Source organism: Eretmochelys imbricata, chromosome 17 (genome assembly GCF_965152235.1).
Source record: "Eretmochelys imbricata isolate rEreImb1 chromosome 17, rEreImb1.hap1, whole genome shotgun sequence".
NCBI lineage: Eukaryota > Metazoa > Chordata > Testudines > Cheloniidae > Eretmochelys > Eretmochelys imbricata.
In genome coordinates, this window is record NC_135588.1 from 4,832,560 (window position 1) to 4,859,351 (window position 26,792).

At 42.1% G+C, this 26,792-nt stretch overlaps 2 protein-coding genes across 4 annotated transcripts in view; one reads left to right on the forward strand and one right to left on the reverse strand.

Annotated features, from left to right (window-relative positions):
* TEX14 (testis expressed 14, intercellular bridge forming factor) overlaps positions 1–2,202 on the reverse strand; it is a 72,320-nt gene extending 70,118 nt beyond the window's left edge. Inside the window, exon 1 of the mRNA XM_077836845.1 lies at positions 2,067–2,202. Coding sequence (XP_077692971.1) covers positions 2,067–2,202 — 136 coding nt within the window. The remainder of the gene's footprint in view (positions 1–2,066) is intronic.
* Positions 2,203–5,641: 3,439 nt separating this feature from the next.
* Positions 5,642–25,862, forward strand: RAD51C (RAD51 paralog C). Of its 3 annotated transcripts, XM_077836379.1 has the most exons (9): positions 5,642–5,813; positions 8,319–8,577; positions 8,841–9,007; positions 9,653–9,786; positions 12,214–12,345; positions 14,535–14,601; positions 18,476–18,536; positions 21,688–21,748; positions 24,995–25,862. In XM_077836379.1, the coding sequence occupies exons 1-9, from the start codon at positions 5,696–5,698 to the stop codon at positions 25,097–25,099; spliced, it is 1,104 nt and encodes a 367-aa protein (XP_077692505.1). In that variant the 5' UTR covers positions 5,642–5,695; the 3' UTR covers positions 25,100–25,862. The 3 variants fall into 3 exon arrangements, with proteins under 3 accessions (XP_077692505.1, XP_077692507.1, XP_077692506.1); XM_077836381.1 differs by lacking the exon at positions 12,214–12,345; XM_077836380.1 differs by lacking the exons at positions 21,688–21,748; positions 24,995–25,862 and adding an exon at positions 19,609–20,172.
* The last annotated feature ends 930 nt before the right edge of the window (positions 25,863–26,792 follow it).

The following is a 26,792-nucleotide window of genomic DNA, read 5'->3' on the forward strand; positions in this document are numbered from 1 at the left end:
AAGAAGAAAAAGGGGAAAGGGGAGAGAATTTGCAGAATTAATATAATCCATGCACCTTTGAAATAGAATGGGAGGGAGGACAAAAGAGAGGGACACTGCATAAAAAAGTGGAATAAGAGGTTCAAGAACTCTTAGCAATTACTAAATAAAAACTGTTGTATTTTTACACTGCATTTTCTTCTCTCAGGCTATTAGAAAACTCACTGAAAAACACCCCCATCCTCCCCCACTACAGAAATAATAATATTAGTTACAATCCCTACATCCCTTATCTAAATATACACATCAAAAACAAAGCTAAACACCAACTTCACAAAAATTGTTTTTTTTTATTTAGTTTATACAGACTAACCAGTCTGTGTTCTATCCATCCTACTTCCCCAGAGAGAAGGAAAGATCATCAATAATAGAGAACAACTATACCAAAGCAAATTAAAAAAAAAAAAGATGTTTAAAAAAAGTTAATGGTACAGAGTAGAAGCATAGAAGTTACTTGTTATCAGGAAATAACATACAAGGGGTGTGAAGTTTGTTTTAGGATCAGATGGTGTAAGGAATACATAATGTGTAATATTCCTGATTGGGGGTAAAAGGCTGATAGGTCATAGTACAGATATTGAGATATGAGAGTATGTTATTCATAGAATAGCTATATTCAGGTTCACAAAGTACACTTTAATACATCCTTAAGGTTAGCAACATCCATCACTTTCAAGTACACTTATCTACTATAGAAATGACCCCGATAGTATAGTCTAAAAGCAACCTCCCACGGCTACACACCCAGCCTTAAACGCCTATTTTTTGTGGTTACAGTGTGTAATTTGATACATCAAATCTCGCTATGATCACAGACAGCGAGACTGACAAACAGTGTATCTCAGTGCATGTCTCATTGTGGCACTTAACAGCTGAAGAAACTTTTTAAAATGCCCTCTCTTTAGCTTCTATTACAAATAAACGTTTTCCCGAATTTCACCAATCACTTCTTCTAATTAACAGAGGAACGCCCCTTCAGGCAATCAGATATTTCTTCCATAGCTCGAACTCATAGAGGCGGGACTAACAAACTGGAACTGGCTACGTAGGAAGGACGCATTGGAACAGTTACGCACAAGAAGCACGCATTGCAAGAGCCAAAAGTGGTGACGTGCTTCAGAAGCGATGTAGGTAGTAAGCAATCCACTCTTAAAGCAATGACGTCTGTTCCCCAGAGATCCCTGTTAGTCTCTCCTCCCATTAGGTACTGTTTTCTTAACATTGGCCCAACTGCTTACCACCCTGCACTCCAAAGTCACTGGCAATAATGGACCATATATTATCAACTTGGTTGTTTGCTTTTCGAGCCTCTCTAGCTTTGCCGTTGAGGCGTACCTACACATGTCGCTCCCCTTAGTATTAATACAGTTATGTTTCTCAAGTTCACTGAAGCCACTAAAACTGGTTATGGGGTGAATAAACTCCCTGTTTTTCCCCTGTGCATCTCTCTATTTCAATATCCGTACACTATTTGGATACGGTACGACTGTAAACATCCAGTATTAGGAACGTCAGATTTTGGATAGAAAATACAGAAGCAATGTTTTTTTTTTAATAATAGCAAAATAAAGAGATGTCAAGTATTATTAGACCATCTGCAAAATATTTACATTCGCATATAGGGTATCACCAGGTTGCCGAAAATTACAGAGAAATAAACTAGACATGAAATGCTTTTCAGTTTGAACCAATATGCTGTAAATTTATAGGCATATACCTATATTTCCTCCTAAAATGTGACTTCCACAATTCTTCAAAATTACAGCCTCAGCATTCTAATTAACTGGTTCTATATTCAACTACATAACTTTCTATTCCACTTATCACTTTTCAGTTCATACCTGTTTTGTGGCTGCAATAAATAACTAATGCCATGTGCCATACAGCCAAATATGTACATCAATCACAAAAATGGAGTAAGCTTTTCATATGGCATCCTAATTTCCTAACACAAAGAAAGCATCATCCATTGTCAAAAATACAAAAGATCATGATATTTGCAACACTTGTCTAAATTCGGCTCTTACCTTTTTTCAGGATTTTTTTCACTTTAACATAGTTTCCTTGTTTAACATATTCGTGCAGTTGACCTTCCAATGAATCATTTTTGATAGTACCAAGCTGGACTGGACAAGGTATGGGGAGAGGGACAGAATGAGCCATCCTGTTTCAGAGAAACAGATTAATAAATTATACTGAACCCAGGTCACAGCTAGAAAATGCAATGGTACAATCCACTTATTTTAGATTCAAATAGCTTAATAGCTATAATAATCACTACTAAGCGACTGCTTCTTCATCGCGAAATAGAGAAAGGGGGAAGGATAGAGCTCGGAAAGCTCACTCTAATGGGCTCATCTGCAGTTCATCTGATAATAACAAACCCACATGAAAATATGGTCTACACAGAAGGTTCGAATGTACTCATTAGAGACTTTGCTTATTGGACCCCGTGGCATCATAATGGAAATAGACTGAACTGTGTGCGGGGGTAAACAATGGTAGTGAGACAGGATTTAAGAGGACCCCGCTGAAGCAATGGTCAGAGTCCATCTAAGGGAATGATCCTAGCCCTGAGAGGTGCACAGACCTACAGGATCACAGGGCTCTGGATAAGGACAGGACAGAGCGAGTAAAACAGGCTACAGTTACTGGCTGCCTTCTGCTCACAGCCAGAGCCCCCAAACGCTTCTAATCACAGGGCACTCAGCACCTTCCCTGCACCTGGTGCATCCCGTATTCAGCACTTCGTCCCCCTTTTATCCCCTACTCACCGCGGCCGCACGCAACAGACTCCCTTACACCCCACCATCCCGCGTGCCCTACCTTCACCCCCGTCCTACACCCCACCACCTCGCGCGCCCCGCACTCAGCACTCCCGCCTTCATCCCCCACCCCGCGTGACCCGCACCCTACACCCCCCCCGCACTCAGCACCCCCGCCCTACACCCCACCACCGCGCGCGCCCCGCACTCAGCACTCCCGCCTTCTTCCCCACCCCGCGTGCCCCGCACCCTACACCCCCCTACCCCGCCCTCAGCACCCCCGCCCTACACCCTACCACCCCGCGTGCCCCGCACTCAGCACCCTCACCCTACATCCCCCTCACTCCCGCCCTACATCCCCTACCTCGCGTGCCCCGCATTCAGCACCCCCGCCCTACACCCCCACACCCCGCGTGCCCCGCACTCCCGCCCTACACCCCCACCACCCCATGCACCCCGCACTCCCGCCCTACACCCCCACCACCCCGTGGGCCCGCACTAAGCACTCCCTCCCTCACCTTACCTGGCTTCAGGCCAGCAAACACCCGGCACACCTCCCCCTTACCCCCGCACAACCGTTGACCGCTACAGGCCCCTCTTCGCCTCACTCCTCCATCCCGACCCCCTCTCCAATCCGCCCCCCACAATACCTCGGTCCCCACTTGGCAGCTCGTGGCCGCGGAGCCCTGGCCAACCGTCGAGGGAGGCGACCGTTACTGGCGAGGGACGGAGGCCCCCACAGGACATAGCTCCTGAAGGGTGGAAGCTCCACGGGCCCAAGGAGCTGCCGGAGGGCGGGGTGTTGGGGGGAGGTATGGAGGCTCCCCTGGGCCACAACTCCCTGGCATGTAGTGCGAAGCGGGGGCAACACGGGCTTTCACCTGAGGTTTGTCCAGACCAGGCTTCTGCGGAGATTAACCTGCCCCATGGGCAGGGGAGCGGCCGGAGGGCTCGCTACAGGCTACGCCATCCACCCAAACTCCTGCCACGTGCACACCATGCCCCCGCCTGCATTTTACACGATGCCGGGTGTATAGTAAACACATAACACACACTGCTCTGTGCACAGGACGGGGGACCAACTGAGGAAGGGGCGCAGCAGTACATTTTAGCAACATTTCTCTGGCAGCGTCATGATTTTCAAACTGGATCTTTCATTTTTAAAATATTAAGCGGAGCCACGCGAATCAGTTTGCAGAACCACAGCCTAAGTTCCCAGCCGTCCTTCTCGCAAATATCATTATATAAATGTACCCCCCACCATGCAGCACTGCTTGCATCAGAATGCAGAGACACAAAAATAACCAAGAAATATGAGCCGCGTTCATTAATCTCAGTGGGGCTTTTAACTTTGAAGTTTATGGTAATTTACACGTCTACATTGTTGAGATTTCAGCAAGAACAATGAACTCAATTAGGGCTGTGGGTCGAGACTGGGATATTATTCTGAGCAGAGGTTTCTCACACCACTACTTTTATTTTCCATTGTGACCCCTGTTCCCTGGAGATATGGGGAGACCTCAAGTCCCCACTGTGTAACTGACTGCTCACAATAGTCATGGCAGGATTAAACTAACATTTCTGCCTGATCAAATGGACTTCCCAGCCTGTGGGGGCAACTGTAGCATTATACTCAAACGCAACCAAATTAAAGTATCTGCTTGTCTGTAGTCTCATGTCTCAGACAAATCCTGCAATTCCTAGGCTGTCCTTGTCCCTCTCAGAAGATGAAGGAGAATGGAGAAATGGAGAAATAATTTACCTGTCAAGTCTTGTATTCTGATCACACTTCCTTGTCCTAAGGGCGCAGAGATTATAAAGCAAGCTCTAAAGTCTGCTATACGAGCAAAGATTTGTCTCTCTTTCAGCTATATGTGCCCTGACTCAGAATGGAGTTTGGACTAATATTACAAATGCCAGTCTCTCACTCATAGAAGCAGCTACAAATTTTGTTGCTGATTGAAACACACATCTGAGGTGGACAAGGGTGTTGTGCCAGGGCCCAACATGTAGGTTCGAGAAGGGTAGGTGACTATAACAATACTTCCAAGCATTGTGATCCCATGAGTCCATCCACTCTAAGAATGGCTTAAAATCATGCTTTTTTCAAAATAACATGTTTGGGGTTCTTTTTGTTGATCATTGCTTATACCAGAGTTGTGGTACTTTAAAATGTAGCTCTTCACCTCACCTCTTTTCTTCACTGCTGCACATCTAGCTACAAAAGATAGATGACAGGTTTCACAGTAGCTGCCCTGTTAGTCTGTATCCGCAAAAAGAAAAGGAGTACTTGTGGCACCTTAGAGACAAACACATTTATTTGAGCATAAGCTTTCGTTACTATTTGCATTAGAATGGTGCCCATGATTTGCTAGGTGCTGCAAAGACAGCCCTGGCTCCTAGAGATTATTATCTAAAAAGGACAGAGCAGAATACACAGGTTGTGGGGAAACGGATACGTCTCAAATGCTGGGGGCCGGAGGCAAGCAGCCCCTAAGGCTGCCCCTCTTTCAGGGGTGCCCAACCTACTCTGTGACTAAGGCCACAGCCACCCACTGGCACCTGACCTGGGTCCCGCCATACGCACCCAGGCTGGGGGCCGGTATGAGTAGGCTGAGCGCCTCATGGCCCACACCGTGCGCCCTCCCCCGGCAGTAGAGGCTCCCTGCTGCGAGGCCGGAGTCGCTAGCCGCGGGCCGAGCGCGGGAAAAGGATTTAGGGCCGCAGCTAAAACTAGACAGGGCAGCGCCAGCGGCATCCCGGGTCGGTGGGAGGGGACTGGCCGAGGCGGGAGCGGAGGCGGGGCGGGCCGGGCCGAGGCGGGAGCGGAGGCGGGGCGGAGCCGAGCCCAGGCCTAGAACTCTGGAGGCTTTGGGCGCAGCCTGGGGACCATGCAGCGGGATGTGGGCAGCTTTCCCCTAGCCCCCGGCCTCAGGGCTAAGCTCATCGGAGCCGGCTTCCAGACGGCCCAGGAGCTGCTGGAGATCGGGCCCTGCGAGCTCAGCAAAGGTACCGGACTGAGACCCATTGGGGGAGGGGTCTGGTTTTACCCCCGCCCCCCAAGGGCGCCGACCCCACGTCTCTAGCTCTAGCTCAGCGGCGGTGCTTTCTCCCTTCGCACCCCTACTGCCCCTGCTCTTCCCCAGCCCAGGCCTGCACACGCCCTGACTGCCCCTTCCCAGCAGACCCGGACCGTCTACTCACTCTGTAGCTTCTTCTAAAGTCCCATCTGCGCCCCCAACGAGCCTCTCTCTCATCCCCAGGCCGGCGTTCTCTCCCCAAGACCTCTAAATCCTTACCAGGGGTGCTGGCTGGAACAGCTTTTATGCTGAGAGCCAAATTGTAAACCCTGTATATAATGGAAATCACTTCAATCCAGGGGGTACAGCAGCACCTCTAGTGCCAGCACTTATGTTCCTTACCCCCTAGTCACATTTTCATCCTCCCCAAGACCCTTCTCTACAGACCAGGTGTCACCCTGAGCCACCCCCAAGCACCCCTCCAGCCAAGGACCTCCCCACTTCTCTCGTCTTGGGAGCTTCCTCTCTTAGGGCCCACAGGCTGGGATTCCCCTCATTGTTCCATCCCCAGACACCACAGCCCAGGTTTCATCTTCAGTCATCCTATCCTAGGACTTTTCTTGGGGCTCCTTTCAATGTCCTCCCCCAATTCCCCCAGTCTGTTCTGTGATTTTGAGAATTGATTATTAACAGAGCTCCCCTGCCTACATGGGAAACCAGGCTAACACCTTGCTGGTAAGAATGGGGTTTTAACAACTGGCTAGTTTAATTAATTGGTTCATGTGTATAAAGCGCTTCACTTCAGCAGTGTTCAAGTATTGTGGTTGGACTCCCTGAGAGGATGGTCTTATCTCATCCAGTCTTCATACAGGTCTGAAGAAGTGAAAGGAAAACACTTTCCCATGTTTAATTTTTTTTACCTATATCTCAGTAAAAAGGATCTGACTCTGACAGAGGATCCTGCTTTTATTGAGAACTAAATGGAAACGAGACACTGAGAAAGGAGAGCTGTAACAGGTTACCCCCACACATACACATCTCAGGTTCTAAACCAGGGGTTCTCAAACTGGGGGTCGGGACCCTCAGGAAGTTGCAAGGTTATTACATGGGGGGTTGCAAGCTGTCAGCCTCCACCCCAAACCCTGCTTTGCCTCCAGCATTTATAATGCTGTTAAATATATAAAAACTTGTTTTTAATTTATTAGGGGGATCATATTCAGAGGCTTGCTATGTGAAAGGGGTCACCAGTACAAAAGTTTGAGAACCACTGTTCTAAAGCAAGTAAAGGGGTGTGAAATTGGTTACAAAGGTAAAGATCACAAGAAACTAGAATAGATCTTCCAATCCACTAAGATAAATGTATGAAATATATTATCTCAGCTTTTATTTCACTTTGATCAGAGAAAAGATAAATATATCTTTTAGTTGATGGGCAGTTTATCAGAAATATTAATATATCTTGCATTGTTCCATACTGTGTATAACTTCACTTGGATTTGAAATAGTCTTAGGCCCTTGAATATGCTTCTGTGTTATTTGCTGCTTATGACCACTAGGTGTCACTGTCATTTAGTTAAAACTACTTTATTACCTGTAAAAACAAAAAGAGGACTTGTGGCATCTTAGAGCATCCGATGAAGCGATGAAGTGTAGCTCACGAAAGCTTATGCTCAAATAAATGGGTTAGTCTCTAAGGTGCCACAAGTCCTCCTTTTCTTTTTGCTGATACAGACTAACACGGCTGCTACTCTGAAACCTGTCTTTATTACCTGTAATTCTGAACCCATTAACCAGAAGATGTGTTTTTTCCAGTGAGCAGTAACTTACTACATTAGTCCCTGATGATGTGACAACAGGAAATTTGTCCTCCCAGGTCCCATCGAAATCTATGACATAGGTCACTTCTGGTCTCTCATTTGGAGGTCCCTTCTTTGGCATGCACACTCCCACCTGAACTTGAACAAACCACATTAATTGCTGTTGGAGTCACTTCCTTTGTGTTTGGTTCAGCTCCTGCAGATCTTATTAGTGGTGTCATGTTGGTATGATGAGCTTCTAGTGGGATAGAAACCAGTAGTCAGTCTCTTTTCTGGCCATGATACGAACATTTATCTTCTGAAAAAAAAATCCTGTCATCACCAAAAGAGAATGAATATTAAAGAAAGCTGGTGTTAAGTGATTGGAAGAAGAAATTTGTGGTCTGATTTTTCAGAGGGGCTGAGTGCCTGCAGCTTCCATTGACTTCAGTGGGATTTGTGAGTCCTTGGTACTTCTAAAAATCAGGCCACTAGTTTTTTAATTCCAAAGAATGAAAATAGGTAAGCATGAGTAGTTTGTTTCCATCATTAATCCAAAAATATTAATGCTTTTTGGCAGGTCTTTTTAACTGGTCTAATTGCAGAGCCTATAAATCCAGCAGAAACTGTCTTCTCTATTTATACTGGGACCTGTTGTTTGTAAAAAAATATACCGTCCCATGCTTTTATTTTTTCAGAAATTGGAATCTCTAAAGAGGAGGCACTAGAAACCTTGCAAATTGTAAGAAGAGAATGTCACAGTAATGCAACAAAGACTGCTGGTGAACCTGAAGCTGTTGGGAAGTGCACAGCACTAGAACTCTTGGAACAAGAACAATCACAGGGCTTCATAATCACCTTCTGTTCAGCGCTAGATGATATTCTGGGAGGTGGTGTGCAACTAACAAAAATCACGGAGATCTGTGGAGCACCAGGTGTTGGGAAAACCCAGTTATGGTATTTTTATATTACCTCCGTTCAACTAGGAATCTAATAATACTAAATGTAACTAGGACCAAAGTCCTTTTATTCTTGTTGTTATGGCTGCAACCCCAGATTCCATGGTGTATTGCAGAAATATCTTGGTATTGGTAATATCTCCTGCTCAGTTTACCCCTCGCCAGAACTAACTGTCACTTTTGAGATAAATTGGGAGTGGGGGATTGTTTATTTATTTAATTATCCTTCTATCTTTAACTCTTTTTTGTTTCTTCTGACAGTATGCAGCTGGCAGTAGATGTGCAGATTCCAGAATGTTTTGGGGGGCTTGCTGGAGAAGCAGTTTTCATTGATACAGAGGGAAGCTTTATGGTAGAGAGAGTGGTAGACATTGCAACTGCCTGTGTTCAGCACTGCCAGCTTATTGCTGAAACACATCAGGAAGAAGGTATATTACCAAGCTGTGTTCCTTTCAGTATGATAGGCTAACGTTCTTATACTGGTGTATGTGCGAAACTAATTAAATGTAGGCAAGCTGTATTACATTTAAAAGCTTTATTTTGCATATAGAAAGCTAGGAGGACAAGTTGTCAAGGTGTCAGGTCCAGCAGCCTTGGCATATGAATATTAGTACCACATTGAGCAAAGAACTTGTTGCTGTTTAACAGATCTGAGGGGACACCTATATCACATGAGTTAGTACCCACACATTAAATATTGTCTGGTTAATTTTGACTAAGTGTCATTTTGATCAGCTGGCTTGATAGTTACATTACTGAACACTTTTTTTTTTTTTTTTTTTTAAACTTAGTTTTCATTTTTGCAGCAGTCTTCTCTGCAGGTTTCAGTGAATATGTGTGCATATCCTGAGACCGCTTCTGATACAATTTCCAGAAGGTGATTGTGCTGCCCACTTTCAAGCCAGATGGAAAGGAAATTTCCTTCCACTCTTAATTGTTGACCGATAACTTCCTTTTTCTGTTTTACAAATTTTCAAATGTTGTTTTTGTTGTTAGGTGCTGGAGACAGGAGTTGGAGGAATGATGAGAGTAAAAATGTGTTGAGCACAGATTTTTTTTTCTCCCCCCCCCAGACTTTCAAAAATCCCTGGAGACTTTCTCCCTTGAAAGTATTCTTTCTCATATCTATTACTTCCGTTGTCATGACTACACAGAGCTGCTAGCACAGGTCTACCTCCTCCCAGACTTCCTTTCAGAGCATTCAAAGGTAAGGCTTACTGCAGACTTAGATGAAAGATGCCTTACGTATTTGGAGATGTATTGAAGACATTGAGGGTTTGTTCATTGGCATGAGAAAAGGTCTATCCATCTGAGGTTCCAAGCAGACCATGAACCTGGGAACTGAGATTTGGCTGCTGCCAAACCTCAGATGTGTAAATTTGTGCTTCTTTTTTCTCTCTCAACTCTTGCTACCAATTTCCTCTTCCTAATAACTTCCTTCCTTTTAACCTGCTTAATCTCTATCCTAATGCTACAACTCTTGAGGCACCACACCACAAATACTACATATTCTTAGTGCAACAGATGCCCTTGGAAAATGTATCTCTAGGTCATGTTTGCACTTCATCAACATGATGTAACGATGCCAGGATGACATAGTGCCAGTTTTCTCTTCCGAGGACAGAATCCATCACCAAAAGAACCCATCAGCATCTTGGCAGCCAGAGGCTGACTCTTTCCTGTTGCTATGAGCAACTTGAGCATGCAGCTTAATTGTATAGTGGACAACTGCTGAATAGTTGCCTAGGTTCTGAGTGTAGCAGTATTGTAATGCAGATTTCCTCCACCTCCTTTCAAGATTTTTAGATTCTTCAGGGCAAATCTCTCCCCAACAAGCTGCTCTGTGACTCCGTGTAACAGAGTACAAATGACTATTGTTTAGGAATGTTATCCAGGATATGGGTTGTGTCTAATACTTCATTTTCCATTTTTGGATGATATTTTTAGTTTTAGTTGTGCTCAGAGTGTACTTGCCTCTGGTATTGCCCTCTCTTTGCCAGGTACTAAAGCTGCCTTGTTGTGCTGGCCACCCAGGAGAGCGCACAGCCTCATTAGCACAGTAGCAAAGGGCTGCCATTCTGTTGTGCCATCTGTGCAGATTAGTGATGCTTGGCTTTGAATCTGATATTCTGATGGTTGGGAACTACAAGACACTCTGGTGATTCTTTCTGCAGCCTAATATGTGACCTAACAGACAGTGGCAGTGCCATTTTGTGTTAAAACTGGCCCAATCTCTCCATGCAGCCTCATAGCTAAGAGACAGTCTGGGAACTCCAGAACAGCTCCTAACTTTATTTTGTATTATGAATGACATGGATCCTTTTTTCAGATAGCTGTGGTGGGCAGCAGTGTAATTTACCTCCATAGGTACTGTCTACACTAAAGAGAAGACTATGATTTATAGTCATAAAAACGTCAGCTTGAATGGGTTTGCTGTGGTGTGGACAGGGCAACTGTTATCAAGATTAGGTTATTGTCTATTTTGAGTGCCTTAAACCCACAGTGCTGCTAATTTTGTAACAAATGCAATAGAAATAAATCTGGTAAATTACCGTCATACCTCAGTATCTATTAATCTGATAGGCATGTAGATGGGATAATACAATTCGCCTTTCTAGTCTACTGGATTATTGTACTGTTAAACTGATTTGCTCATTCCTATAAGGGCAGGAGTGAATTTTATAGCCAATATGAGGCACCAGACAGACACTTAGAATCTTGTGAAAGAGAATCTCTGGGGAAAAATGAGAGAAAGCAAGAGGGTCTTGTTTTAATTCTGATGATTTCAGCTCCACCTCCCATTTCAAATTCTTCTTTCCTGTCAGATTCCCAGTGCCATTTCCCAAAGTGACATTTGCTTTAGGCTTGTATGTTCCAGCCCTAAAGCTGTTTTCCAGTGATGTATTAAATCAATAGTGCAACAACAAGGTTTTCTCATTGTCATTTTCAAGCTTTTGCCTTGCCCAGTAATGCAAGAATTTGCAGAATCCCATGATTGTGCTGTTTTAGCAACCAGGCACTTGAACAATACAAGACTACCAGGTCTCCCTCCTATACTTGAAGCAATTTTGACCATAACAGCTATTGCAAATGAAACTGGAATAAATCAAAATCCTCATCTGCTATGGATGGTGATGAGCCTGTAGCAGTGTTTGTTTTCTAGTTTTAGCTAATGCACGCTCCAAAAGAAACTGTTCAGCAAAGCAAACATCTACAGGGGAGACAGACACTGAACTCCATAGCGTAGTGCCTAGTATATCTGTAAATTTCTGTTAAAATCCATGTTTCCAAGCTTGATCTCTGCTTACAGCCTCAGTACCTTGATGAGTTACTTTAACAGTGAAGTTCATCCTGTTGTTTTGTGAGGGTGAAATTAAAATAATAGGAGTTCAAGTTGAGTAGGCTGAAAAGTAACAACTGATGCTTAACTTTCTCTTCTCAGTTTCCATTCTCAATCACTGCTTTTGTCCAGCTTTTTATCTTAGTGTGTTATTGGGCACATATAGATAGCAAATATAAGACTTTATATGAAATAGATTCTGACACACTTGAAATATTCTGTCAGATGTCATCACTAGTTTATAGGATACAAGCTTAACACCATTTTTTTTTTTTTTTTGCTTTCTATGTTTAGGTCCGATTGGTTATTGTGGATGGAATTGCCTTTCCTTTTCGCCATGACTTTGAGGACCTCTCACTGCGAACGCGGCTTCTGAATGGCTTAGCACAACAGTTGATCAGCATAGCAAATGCCCATAAGTTAGCTGTGAGTTTGGGGGTGAGGTTGAGTCAAAGGAGATGCAGTTTTACAATATGCAAAGTACACAACAGGACACTACTAATGCGGTTATCTGCTGCCTGAAAACAGCAAAATAAAACTGCAGGCATGCAACTAAAGCTTGTTTGCACCTGTTAATAGATACAGTAGCTAGATATTAACAACCACCTGTTAATAGCAATATAGCTAACCTGTGGAGGGAAGGGGCAAAGACACACATAGCTGACCATGCCCTCTCCATCTGAGAGGACCAAAGTGGTGCTTATACCTTGTAGAGATGGAAGGGGTGCAGAAGAGGGTCTACCACCATCAGTAAGGTCAAGAGGGAATGTTTTCCCATGGCAGCTGTTTTCTGTTACAGTGAAACATCACTTAAAGTGAAGTTCTTTTCACAGATGTTTAATTCTGCCCAGCTGAACTGGTCTTTTGTCACTGGTAGCTTCTCTTATTAAAAACACCTGGAAAGAGGAGAGCTAGAGCTTGTGCCTTCCTTCAGCTTCTCCCCACATGTGTGCGCACATTTAAATAAACTAGGAATCCTTAATTTGTCTTAGATTGGGCCTACTGGTTTGGAAATAACCACTGTTTTCATGAAAGGACCACATCAAGGGAGGAAAACCACTTTCTTTGCTGTGGTTTGGCTCATTGCTCTGGCATCCATGGAAACTCATAGTTTCCTGCCTGTAGATTGTTTCTGCATCATTTAGCTCAGTATGAAAGTCTGCAAATGTGCAGCCATCTAGCCAGCAGATGGCATTCAGGAGCTACAGCTAAATATAGGGGTGTTTTTTGAGACCTTACAACACAGGGAAGCATTATTCAGGAATTAAAGCTTCCACAGTCTCAAAATGGTGCTTGTCCACACAATTTCCAGGTGACTTGATTCCTTGTCATCCAGAATGCTGTCATGCAATTGGCTTTTGTCTGTACTGCTAAAAATAAATCCTCCTCCTGTGTTTCCTTAGATAACCACAGGAAGGAAAAGAGCATAACTGCATTCTGCCAGTGTAACACATTTGTGCCTGCTGATGACAGTAAGCCACACACATGAATTATGAAGGGCTTTCCTTCATATGTACGCACCAAGGGATACATGTATTATGTGACTGTATTTTGTACAGTTTTCTCTCATATTCGCATCCAGCCCATACATTAGTTGTCTCGTGAACTTGAAAGAGAATAGCTTTAATCATATAGGTCTCTTTCCTTCACCCAAATGATACATATATATTTTGTTTTATTGAACAGGGAAGCGGTACAGCACAAACATCCCTTCCTAAAGAAATGATAAATCACAATGTATAGGAAGTCGTCTAATGAATTAACTAGTCAGGCAAGAATTGCACAGCAGTAATAAAACCAAACACTGAAAGACCTTGGGTTTGGGATAGGTGCTGGTTTTTTCAGTAAACTGAAGTGAACATTACAATGAAGAATATCTGCAAAATTACCAAATCTAGTGTATCAAGTCAGCTGTTACCTCCTTTGCTCCTTTTTTATCTCTTTCCCCACCATTACCTCCATTCTACCAGGAATCTAATCTAGACTGTCTGTGAGCCGCCTACAAAGATTCATGCTGTAACAACACTCCCCCACTCTGTCTGTTCTCCTGCGTATTGCTTTATATTGTACCTACTTGCGCATTTTTAGACTAGGAGCTGCAGGGATTCTGCTAATTGCTGAGCACATGCACACTTTGTACATCACTGTGTACATTTATGGCACACTGGGTGATGTCTGCCCCTGTGCCAAAGGGCCTATGCATGTGAATAATAGAATTTGTGCTAACTACTGTTTGGATGTCTGTGTAACGTAACAGCTTGTATGATGTTTGTGCATCTAGGATGACAAGAAGGTTTAGCTTTAGAGTTGCAGTCCTGAATGAGAGCAATCCCCCCTCCCTAGGAGACTGAAAATATTTTTGCAGAGTTCTACTAATCTGCTTTGGATAGTGATACCGTAAATGTTCCCAGCCTCTCTTTACTTGTGCAAAAGTCCCATTGCAGTCAGTGGGAGTCTTGCTTGAGTAATAATGGCAGCATTAGATTATTAATATAGCTTTTTTTGATGCAGACTTGGAAAATCAGTTTTTTATTTTCTTACATGACAGTTTCCCTGTATTTTTCTTTTTTTCCTTCTCTTTCCCATGCTCCCCCCTCTCTTTTTTTTTTTTTTAGGTAGTTTTGACAAATCAAATGACAACAAGGATTGGACAAAGTCAGTCAATGTTGGTACCTGCTTTAGGTAGGTGTTTAGCCAGCAAATTGAAAATTACATTATCCTTTGAATGTTTGTTTTTCATGAACAAAAACCTGAAAATGTTGGCTGTAATTTCTGTGGCTGCAGGAAAATGCTGAGCATTGGCAGTAAAATTACCTGAACCTGTGATGACTTACTGCTGCTGCTGGAGAGACCTGAAATACAACTAGCCATGTTGTTTTCACTACAGGCCTCAGTTGCTACTTTTAAAACAAATTATAAGATCAAATATGGCATCTGAGATCCCAGCCTAAAAAAGGATTTACTTTTTATTTGTTTACAATTTTGTTTTGAAAGCGATTTTTATAATATTTTAAGTTGCAGACTGTGAATGTTACTAGTTCGAGCCTTTTTCCCCTCTCCTTTTTTAACTCCAAGTAATGTTTTATACTAAAACCTGAAATTAGCTTTGTTAGGACTCCTGAATTTGACTGAATTGCTTCTTGAGGGGAGATAATAGAGCAGCAAATCTATACTAAATGGGTACAGTAGCTAGTTTCCAGAATCTGAAGCTCATGTCTTGAAGCATGTCCCACAAAGACATAAGGGCTAATGGCCCCACCATGCTTTCATTTTCTTTCCCTACAATTGCCTGAGAACTTCCTATCCCCACCCCTAAATATATTCAAACACAGTGGCAAAATAAACCTTTGAAACTGTACTCATTAATAGTTTCCAAAAGTGTTTCAGATTTGGTGCACACATTGGAACCATCAGATAACCTGTCCTTCACCCTGTGTAATCATGAAAAGGGGGTGAGATTTTGTATGGGACACACTACTTTGATTTATCCTATAAGCAGAGGAAAGATACCCATACAAATCACTCTGGTCTATCCCATAAGCAGGATGATCTGTATGGGACTGTCTACTGTGCTTATAGGGCAGACTGGAACAGTTTACTGGAAGGATGGAGATTTGGCCTAATTAAGCTTTAAATTTCCTGTCTGTCTTGGTTTATGTTGTAACTTAATATTATATTTAATGTTGCAGTTAGAAGGGGAAACATTCTCTGCATACAGCTTCACCTTCTGTGAATCAAGTAATGATTCTCTTGATTATTCAAGGGGGCAGGGGGAGGCGGGAGGGAAAGATGTTCCCAATGTATTTTCAGCCCTTGAACCGTTTTGGGACAGAAGTAAGATAAAATGAACAAATACAAGGCATCTCCTTGGACAACACTGGATTTTGAACTGTGCATGCAGATAAAGACCTTGCTTTCAGTATCTGACCCTTTGTCATCTTTACCTCCTGCTCTCAGCTGTAGTCATTATTTTTGGCAGCCTTTCTGCCTACAAAATGAATTAAAGCTAATAGATTTAACCTTGTTTTACAGCCAGTGTTTGGAAAACTGGTCTGTTAACTGGATCATAGGGACAGTGAAGAATGTGGAAGGAGTCCATTTAGGTGATATTCCCAAGGTGTGTCAAACTGTCTCGTGCACAGTTTGAAATTAAGGATCTTCTGATGTGACATAGCCTCCCCATTGCAGAAGACATAAACTGTATGTCTGCCCTAAATATGTGTGCAGCCATATAGATTTGTTAAACTAAATTGCATCTTCTGCTACAGTGAAGGTTTGTCCTCCGCTGGTGAAATATTCAGGCTAAGAGGGCTTCTGCTCAGCCACATTTCAATTTTAAGCAACTGTAGCTCAGAGGCTGAGGATTCTGAAGTGGCACAAGGCTGTGTGCAATTTGATTTGTATTTACTCTGTAGATCCACCTATTTTAAGTGTTGCAGTAGAGAATTAGGAGAGTGATTTGAAGGCCCTCTAGATCAGTCGTTCTCAACCTTTCCGGAGTACTGTACCCCTTTCAGGAGTTTGAATTGACTTGTGTACCCCAAGTTTCACCTCACTTAAAAACTACTTGCTTACTGAAAAAGTGCTTACTTTCTAATTTTTACCATATAATTATAAAATAAATTGATTGGAATATAAACATTGTACTTATATTTCAGTGTATTAGAGCAGTATAAACAAGTCATTGTCTGTATGAAATTTTAGTTTGTACTGACTTTGCTAGTGCTTTTTATGTAGCCTGTTGTAAAACTAGGCAAATACCTAGATGAGTTGATGTACCCCCTGGAAGACATCTGTGTACCCCCAGGGGTAGTTGTACCCCTGGTTGAGAACCATTGTGTAGATGGTACATCTATGGCAATGGTCTCACAATGAGGCTAAAGTAAACTTGTTCCTCAAATGTTGGTTACAGCCAAAGAGTGATGGCTTGGTAGAATCTAATCTATTTGTATCTAAGTCAGTGATTTTCAGCCCTGCTGTCTCTGGTTGTCTGTCTGTCTTCTGTCTCCCACACTGAATGTTGTTTCATTGATTAGTGGGCCCTAGAAAATCTCAAGAGTTCACAAGAGCTTTAATCCCTAAAGTGTTGTTCAGTTTCCTAGTGGAAGGGAAGCCCTAAATTATGACTAAAATCCAGATGCTGCAAGATACTAGGTCAGGAGCATTCTGGGAAGGGGGCAGCTTTCTTTCCTACTGCTGAGAGCTAAGCTGGGTGTCCCTAGACATTTTTATGTGGTATACTTATTCTTTTGGTCCAATATTAATCTGCAGCCAGTTTAACTCAGAAGCATCTCATTTTGTCATTTTTTAATTAAATATGCATGGAAATGTTGTTAAAATGGAAATTGCACCCATTTGAAAAACTCCTGTTCTGACCTCCAGTTTAGAACCATGTCCAAGAAACACAACCTTAAATCTTGCTTTGGCATAGAGATGATGGAGTGGGGTCCGGCAAGGTGCCTTGAGGGCCTAGATGTATTAAGCTATTTAATTTGAGGATCTTTTTTTAGAGCTATATTGCTTTCCCCATTCTGTGTGCAGTAATGAAGATGTGATGGGGTGGGACTGGTGATAGGTCAGAGACAGACAAATATACTAGCTCGACTCAGAAGTGATGGGGTTGCGTTGGGATGAATAGGGGATGCTTGCAGTACTTAACCAGATGACTGTTTTAAAATCCAATCCATCTTCTGACTAAGAATGTCTCCTGGAACATATAAAGAAAAACATCTGCTGGTGCTATCTGTAAATTGATTCACATTTCAGTTTGTGGTCAGATGTAAACAGAAATAATGGGATTACTTCCCTTGAAATAAGAAAAGGAGTACTTGTAGCTCACGAAAGCTTATGCTCAAATAAATTGGTTAGTCTCTAAGATGACACAAGTACTCCTTTTCTTTTTGCGAATACAGACTAACACGGCTGTTACTCTGAAACCTTCCCTTGAAATGGGGCAATTGCCCCAATTTCTCAAGTTTCTCAGCATTCTACTCCTTGAATAAGTCAGAAGAGGGGTCTCAGAAATGGAGGATTTAGCATAACAGCCTTAAACACTTTAACGGTCATAATATTCCCTTCTAATGATCCAAGATTTTGGGAGGAAAATAGCAAAGTTTGTGTGTTTACAAATAGAATTGAGAGCCAGATTATAGCTGCCCTGAACTTAGATGCTGCCATATAACCACTATACCTTTTTCTCTAAAGATGGGAAAGCTCCTCTTAGTCATACTTTCATGCTATCACGAGTGTCTGTCTTCTTGCTAAATGTATATAAAACCTTTTTCTGAATATAAAGATTTTGCTTCAATCTTAAAAGCACACACAAAAATCCAGGGGAGTAGATTTTATTCCTTGACCCTATAAACTGGTAAAATAATTAAGAGATCCTTATACACTTATTTCTGGGGGTATTAAGTCAGATCACTTTTTGTTTGTGTGTTTAATCATCTTTGTGGAGGAATGACTTTTTTTTATTTGCTGTTAAATTTATTGAAGCTAATGCATTGTAGGAAACAATAAAGCAGCATGTGGGATTTTTTTTTTTTTTTTGTCTCAGGGGAAAGCTGGGGACATGCTGCTACCATCCGTTTAATCTTCCACTGGGAGAACAAACAGAGGTAAGTGAAAGTACAGGCTAGTAAATTTACCAAGTGTGCCTACTGCATCTTATATTTGAGAATCTATTTCAGGTTGAACTGAGTGGCCAAGTGGAATCTGAGTTTGGTAGGGCCCAGGAGTACTACAATGGTTCTAGGTCAGCCGTCAGTAGGGTGGTCACCTTTCTGACAAACTCCTACCTCCCCATGTGATCAGTATGCTGCAGCGCTACACTGTGTTTTTGACCGGATGTCATGTAGCATCAAAATGTCAGTCTGGTGACATCAGCCTCAAGAGCAATTTGGAGACTGATGGATAATAAAAGACTGTACTTGGCATTTACAGCTCTCTTCATCCATAGACCTCAAAAAGCTTCACTAAATAAGATAGTGGGGTGGGAACAGTGTTCTTGCACTTCTAAGCTCTTTTGACCTCACACATGGTATGCCATATTCTATGAAATGCATAATGGTGGTGTTTGATGCCAGCAGGGTGGGATCTCACCAGGCTGGCGGGAGTAGAGTACCTGTATTTAGAAGAAAAAAAAAAACAAAAAAAACAGGACAAACTTTGCAGGTGGGAAAACTGATGCATAAAGAAGTTTTGTGTGACTTTGGGCAAGCCAGTGTACAGCACTTAGCACAGGGGTTCTCAAACTTTATTGCACTGTGACCCCCTTCTGACAACAAAAATTACTCCATGACCCCAAGATGGGGGACTGAGGCCTGAGCCCACCTAAGCCCCACTGCCCCAGGTGAGGGGGCCAAAGCCTGGGCAGTGGGGCTTGGGCTTTGGCTTCCGCCCTGGGTGGTGGGGTTCAGGCTTTGGTCCTGGGCCCAAGCAAATCTAACGGCAGCCCTGGCGACCCTATTAAAACGGGTTTGTGACCCACTTTGGGGTCCCGACCCACAGTTTGAGAACCATTGACTTAGCACAATGGTGTTCTGGTCCATGACTAGGCATGACAGTAATAAAACTAATTAAGAATAAGATCTTCTGCCTCCCACTCCCTGGCCCCATCCATTGGACCATTCTGCCTCCCAAAGCAGGATCTCCCTACTAAAAACTGAAGCACCCCTTTCCTTTCTGAAGGTCTCCATTTAGCTCTCCTCCTGACAGATGGTGGGAAATTGAAGGGAAACCTTCAGGGCTCAAAACAAAGAGGATGACTTCCACCACCAACCCCAGGGAGCAGTTCAACTTTATCTTTCTGTCTGCTGCAATGTGACTTCCACCACCACCACTTCTGTTATCTGCTCACTTGACTTTGAAAGGTCTTGCACATAATATCAGTGTGTAGATATAACTTTGGCAGCATGAAACCTCCCTTCTACTTCCTAATCCTCTGCAAACAATGAACAAACTAGACCAGCTGTTGGGATTTTGTTGTTGATGTTTTTTTTAAACTGTGGAGAGAGAGCTGTGAATTTTTTTCCTGCATTTGTGAGAGACATGGAGTGATTACACCAGGCCGTTTGTTTTGGAGTTAACTTGACATCCCTGATCAGCCAAAAAGCCCTTAGGAAGAGGGAAGCTGCATCAGCATGTGGACTCCTGATGGAACAAAAGTTCTTAATCATAAATACTCACTGAAAATAAAGTTTGCAGTGACATTTTGACTGTGAGGCCTGCCTCCTTCATGAATCCACTGGAACGACTGTGATATATTTAGCAGATAAAGAAAGCAGAAGGGGTCAGTATGCATAGAACAACATTCTTCTTTGCCTTTATATGTGGCATGCATCTCCTTATGAGTGACCTGCAAAGCCATTACAGTTTTGAGTGCTGTTGACTATTTTAGACATGCAACAAACTGCAATAAACAAATTCTGCTGTATCTGTAAATGATCCAGATATAGCTAACAATCCATGTAGGCTTTGCTATCCTTGTTTCTGTAGCTGTTGTTGTAGAGCTCATGTTACTCCTGCCTTGTCCATTATGCTTTGGTTAAACATGATACCTGCCTCTCTTTCCACCCTGCCAGCACTGGAAATTTCAGTGCTTAATTACAGTGGGGCTTGTTGCTGTGAGAACAGAACCAGTTGACTCAGAGGCAGCTAGCAGAACTCCAACTGAGTGTCATAAAAACATGGCTTATGCTGCTTGAGATTTAGGCTATTTTGTAAAGTACAGCCTACACTTAAATATTCTGAGGAATTCCCTATATAGTTAATATGAAGTGGCACTCTTCCTTAGGCTGTAATTACGTGCTCTTTAATAGAATGGCACCTAAGGGAGAAAAAAAACCTAAAAATAATTAACAGGATTCTTGGCAGGGTATCGCAGTGTGGAAGGTGACAAATTGTTGCAAGGGAGAACTTTTTCCTTATGTTTCTCAAGGGAGGGTGTAAGCTTTGGGGAGGTATGCATTCCCAGGGCTGGTGGGAAAAAATCTCTTGCTGTTTAGATATTTTCTAGTTGTTATTTTTTGGTATTACAGTACTATATAGTGGCCCCAGCCACGACTGGGGTTCCATTGTGCCAGGCACTGTACTAATACAGTACAGAGATAGTTGCAGTAGAGAGCTTACAGTCTAAATCGACAAGAATGACAAAGAGTGGGAGGGGGAAAAGGCACAGAAGGAGTAAGTGATATGCTCCAAGTTGCATAGGTCAGTGGTATGGCTAGGAATAGAACAAATGTCTCCTGTGTTCTAATCCAGTGTCCTAGCCTCTACATTATATGTATAAACCTGAGAAACATCTGGGATAAAACTCCTTGTTTGTTTTCCAACTTGTTGGAACATACTAGATACAGTTAAACCTGTCTTTCAGCTGTTTCTCAAAGCCAAATCTATTGCTTAATGGAGTGGAGCAGAATTGTACTCAATGTCTTTCCGAAGTGAAACATTTCCATTATTTATCTCTCTAGGGTCAACAGCACCTCACGTACATATAAGTAAGGAAGCAAGGTCTCCACCCTAAAGAGTTCACAGTCTAAATAGAAAATGTGCTTTGCACCCAGAATTCCCATTGAGAACAGTGATGAAACTTTTGAAAATATAGCTGTTTTATTTAGATACCTAAATGGGAGCTGTTGAATGTGGTGCTCTTTTGAAAATCTGGTCCTAAAGGCCTAAAGTTAGCTTTATATTGCACTTTGAAACATTGCTAAATCTTTTAGCAGGGTATATTTGCTAATGCTAACAAAACCTGTTTTGTTTGACCAGGTTGGCAACATTGTACAAATCACCGAGTCAGAAGGAGTCGACTGTACCTTTCCATATTACAGTTAGTATTCATTTTGGGGTGGGGCTTCAGAGATGGGAGGAGGGGTTTACCCAAAAGGAAGCTTGCAGAAGGGGTGTATACAGCTCTGAGGGCGCAATTTGGTCCTTTAGAACATTGTGTTCAAAACAATACTGGAAGTAGCCACATTCATACAATGCTGAGTGACAAATTACATGTTGTAATAGTCACCTTTATGAAGTGCTATAAGATGTACAGATCCAAAGCACTATATAGGTAAAAAGTAATAATAATATCTCAGTTCTGTTCAGATTAAATGAATTCCAAACTCATCTCTTCAGTTGTCATTTAGGTAGCTACATGTAATAATTGTTTGTCACAGGTGCTCATGGTAACATGTTCCCATGGCATTTCTTGCAGATTTTTAATGGTGTCCATAATATCTGAGGTTTTCATAGTGAACAGAAATCAAAGTTTTTGTTCATTTCATTTACAAACCTTGGGAGAAAAAGTCATTTAAACCATATCTTAATCTTCTAGTCATATTTCTAGGTGCCTTTTCGTGTCAGATTTATTTTGTAAAATAGACCAATTCCACTCCATCTCTCCATACGCATCCATACAATCTGAAAATGTGGCTCTCTGGCGTACACTGTTATCAAAGATTGTTTGAAATTTTAGATTATCCAGACGTTGTCCTTTAGAATTGTTGAACTTCTTCAGCATAGACTTCAAAGGATAGATAAACTGCATGAGTGATAAATTCTGTTTCTATTTCTTCCATTAAATTCAGGTTTGATGGTAGCCATCTTATGTACCTATTCTTAAATATCATCTTAGTAGTTAGACATTCAATGCTGCAAAATATGTGATCAAACATATGTGCACCAAGATACAAAAAGCTGGTCTTATAGGGCAATGTTTCTCAACCTTTTCGATACCAGGGACCAGCTTCCTTAAATTGCGCGAGCGAGATCTCAGAGATCGGTGCTGGTCCACAGACTGGTCGTTGAGAAACACTGTTATAGGCACTTCCATGCCTGTAAACAGACAGGCAAAAAGGTGAGGTCTGAGGCACTGGCTAGTAACTAGGCACTCCTGGTTCTGATCTGGACAATGACACCCCTCCAGGTTATTGGCAAGTCAGTTCACATCTCTGTCCCCCACTTTTTCCACTTGTAAAATGGGGATAATACTTAGCTGTCTCACAGGGGTTTTGTGGATTCATTATTTAATGCTGAACATGTAAAGCATGCTAAGTGTTATGAATTTCAGCATGAAATTTCACTTAACTTTCCCAGATTTTGTCACTTTGTAGCTTCGCAATGGGAGACTGACACACAACCTATAATTCTGAGTGGGCAATGAATGTTTAAGTTCTATGAACACAAGAGCTCCAGGTCTCCAGGACTGGTGATGACATTCCCTTTTAACTGGTTTATAAAGTTAACTATTCTTAGTGATTCTCCTGCCTGTAGAATAGAGATAAATTAAAGAATAACTCACCAGGGCCACGTTATCCCTGTCTAAAAGTACTAGAACACTTCATGAAGCTATACAAGAATGATAGCTCTTCTCTGATGACTGAAAAGCACGAGGCTGAAAGCAAAGTACCTTCAACACACACACAAGGTATCCAAGAACTTCATACTTTGTCATGCCACTGCTTACATAACTAGTGGAATGCTTCACCTAGGAGTCTAGTGTGTTAGATTAAATGAATTCTTGGCTACAGGTCAATCTTTGGCTGAGGGTAAATGGCAGAGATTAGATGCAAGCAGCAGTGAAACACTAAACTGTAAGTTTCTCCATTATACAGTTTAGAAGAACAGATGAGATGCTTAAAATAGTAGATGGATGGTATAAGTTCTGCCCTTGTGGGATCTCTTATTATTTGTTCCTTTTTAATTTTTATTTTTTTTTAAATTTAAAAAGCCCCAGCAAACTGTATGTGATGAGACATTTAGAAATACACGAGAACTATAGAGATTGGAGTTCAGTGAAATCCTTTTCACTGGCTTTGTTTCATGGATTGAATTGGTCTTGTGCATAGGACCCACTGGGATTTTATAAAAGTCACATACTTGATAGTAATTCTACGTGATTTTTCACACTGCACCAACCTGAAATGTCAACTCTTCAGAAATGCTCTCTGCGTCTCCCTGAACATTTAGGATCCGGGCAGCAATATTTCCTCCTGATTAAACCCTTTCCTTCTCCAAGGCCCTGCACTGTAGTCATGATCCTTCCATAAGAGAACAACTGTGTGAGAGTCAGCACTGACTCTTAACTATCTGGAGAGGTCAGTGTGAGATGCTTCCTGCATAGCATTGTCCTGTCTGGAGACAGGAGGATAGAGAGCCAAATCAAGGGCTCCCACTTCATAGTGTATAATATCCTTTTTCCTCACATGCGTGTGTCTGAAACGTCCTTTGATAGACACACACTTAACATAACATTCACTTTCTGGATCTCTATTTGTTGTAAACTTTTTAAATCCAGAAATTCTGAACCATGAGCTAATCCTAAAGCAAATGCCATTGATGCTAAACAATTAATCCTCAATCTAAGATCTCTATTTTTTTTCGTGTGTGTGTCTTTGGTCACTTCCACATTCTGACCCACATTTGGGCTTTGGCAGATGAGGTACATCCCATCATGCCCCATAAATCACAGTTGTTGGTCACGAGCGCTCTTGTTCCTGCAGTGATGATCAGAGCAATTTGATAAAACAGATTCAGACATGTTTTTCTATAACAACGTAGTGTCTTGTTGCAATTTTCAGATTTAAAAAAAACAAACCTTTTGTCCTGGGGTTTAAAAGTTCCCGTTTTTGAGTGCAAGTGTGATTCTAGCACTGAATCCTTCAGTGCTTGTCTCACTTCTGAGGGAGTTTTGCTTGAGTAAGAACCAAAGGATTTGGCATTCAATAGGCAGTGTAAGTTAATTTACAAAGTAGCAGTGCTCCATAGCCATAGTGGAGATAGGTGACAAAAGGAAAATGATGGCCTGATTGGGGCTAGGAAAATACCTTTATAAACTCTCTCTCCTCATTTTACTTTTAGTTGGCCTGTAGATGAAAGAACTTTCTTATAATTCTGATCTTAGCCTGGATTAGGAACACTTTAAACAACTTCTCTAAAATAAATTACATTTTTTTGACCTGATTCTGATGTTGGGTTGCACCGGTGTCACTCCATTAAGTTTGAGTTACTCCTGATTCTCACCACTGTAATTGCGATCACAGTCAGGTCCACTGTTTTTGTTGGTTTTGTTTGTATCTTACAGCCTTATGGCTTCCGGGATGTGCATCCTCCACCTCCAAGCCAGACCCCAGCAGAAGTTGAAATTAACCCTCGAAAACGGCCACGGATAGAAGGGGACAAACAGTGATACAAAGGATAAACTTCAACAAAGGTGTTACATATGAAAATGTCTGCACTATAAACATGGGTCCAACATCCAAGGGAGCCTGAGAGACTGTTTTTAACCAAAACTGCTGTGTCCCAAATTACTTTAATATTAAACTCAGAATATCCAAGTTTGCACAATGGCAGTGCCATTAAAATGTTTATTTTTATGACCTAATTTGGCTTTACTAATAAATGTTTTCTACAACCAGGGACTTCAGCTTCTTTAGTTGAAGAATATTATAGCTGCTGTTACTTGTATGTCTGAGCACGAGAGAGAGAGACACTTGCTCCATGGAACAATGGGATCCAATTCAGTACATCAGATGACATAAGTCTTGATCATGCATTCGCTTCTGTGTGCAGCTGAAGTTCAGTAGGGCTCCGTGTAGTGGTCTGTCCATATGGAACAAGCTGCAGGATAAGGGCCTCAGTCAATGGAACTGAATCACCTGCTTAAAGATAAGAATGTGTTTAAGTGCTGTACTAATCAGGGCTTTAGCCCTTAACTACTGTGGTGTCCCTGTTGGAGACCAATCAAAGCTTTCTAACAGCTGAAGCATTTGTTACTGGCCACGGTCAGAACATACTGGAGCAGAAGGACATAGGAACTGCTGTACTGGATAAGACCCAATCTTGGTGAATGGGAAACATTTGAGGTCTAATCTACATGGCTGGATAGTCTTCAGCCTCTGGTCTACCTTTCTTCTAATAAAGGATTTAGTATGGTGATACTAATCACTAGGGCATATTTTGTTGGTGGTCCTAATTTAATCTAGAGAAGAGAGATGGTTTTCTTAAAAGCCAGTAATGTACTAGCAACTCCAAAATCTAAACCAGAGGGAAGAATATAAATGTACTCACTGAAAATGCAGCAAAGATTTGGTCTCTCTCACAGAAAATAAACCTAGAATGACTGCATGGCAATTCAAAATATTAATCATTGCAAGAAAATGGGGGTGCTGATTACCATAATATCTGGGTGCATTATATAAGGTTTAGATACTCTCCTTGTGGTAAATATTTGCTTTTGTATGTATGACCTGACTCCCTTGAAGCACAGAACTTGCTAACATGATTACTGGGGAAACCTAGCCAGCAGCCTAAATAGGAGATTCAAGTTGTGGGAGACAGTAGCTATAATGTTTAATTTAGTAATTCATCCTAAAATTGCCTTAGCTTTGAAACAAAATTCAGTGCTGAATGTGAGTCACAAAACCTCCTTCTTTATTTAAAATGCTGAAAAAGAGAGTGACAGTGATTTCTGGATCATTATAGTATTTAGATGTAATTTGCATAATAAAATACTGAGGGAAAAATATTCAGGTGCCATCATGAGAATCAAGTATTGTCAAAATTAAAAATCCATGAATCAGGGAGAGCTATGTCGCAGAGGAAGAAAGACGGCGGGGCTTGTGATTCAGACAAACATTGCAATGCAGGAGACACAGGCAAACAAAAGGATTCTACCGCATCTGATGTCAGCAACCAAATGCTTCATTTGGGAATAATAGCTTCCTACGTCTTGCAGTGCTAGAGAAGGGGGAGTCTGACACAGTGCGCATGCCTGCTTAGCCACATGGAAAACTGCATTGATTAAAGGTCTTGTAGCAACACTTTAAAAAGTACTGTGGATTACTACTGATGTAGATACTGATGGTTGCTACTCTGTAAAG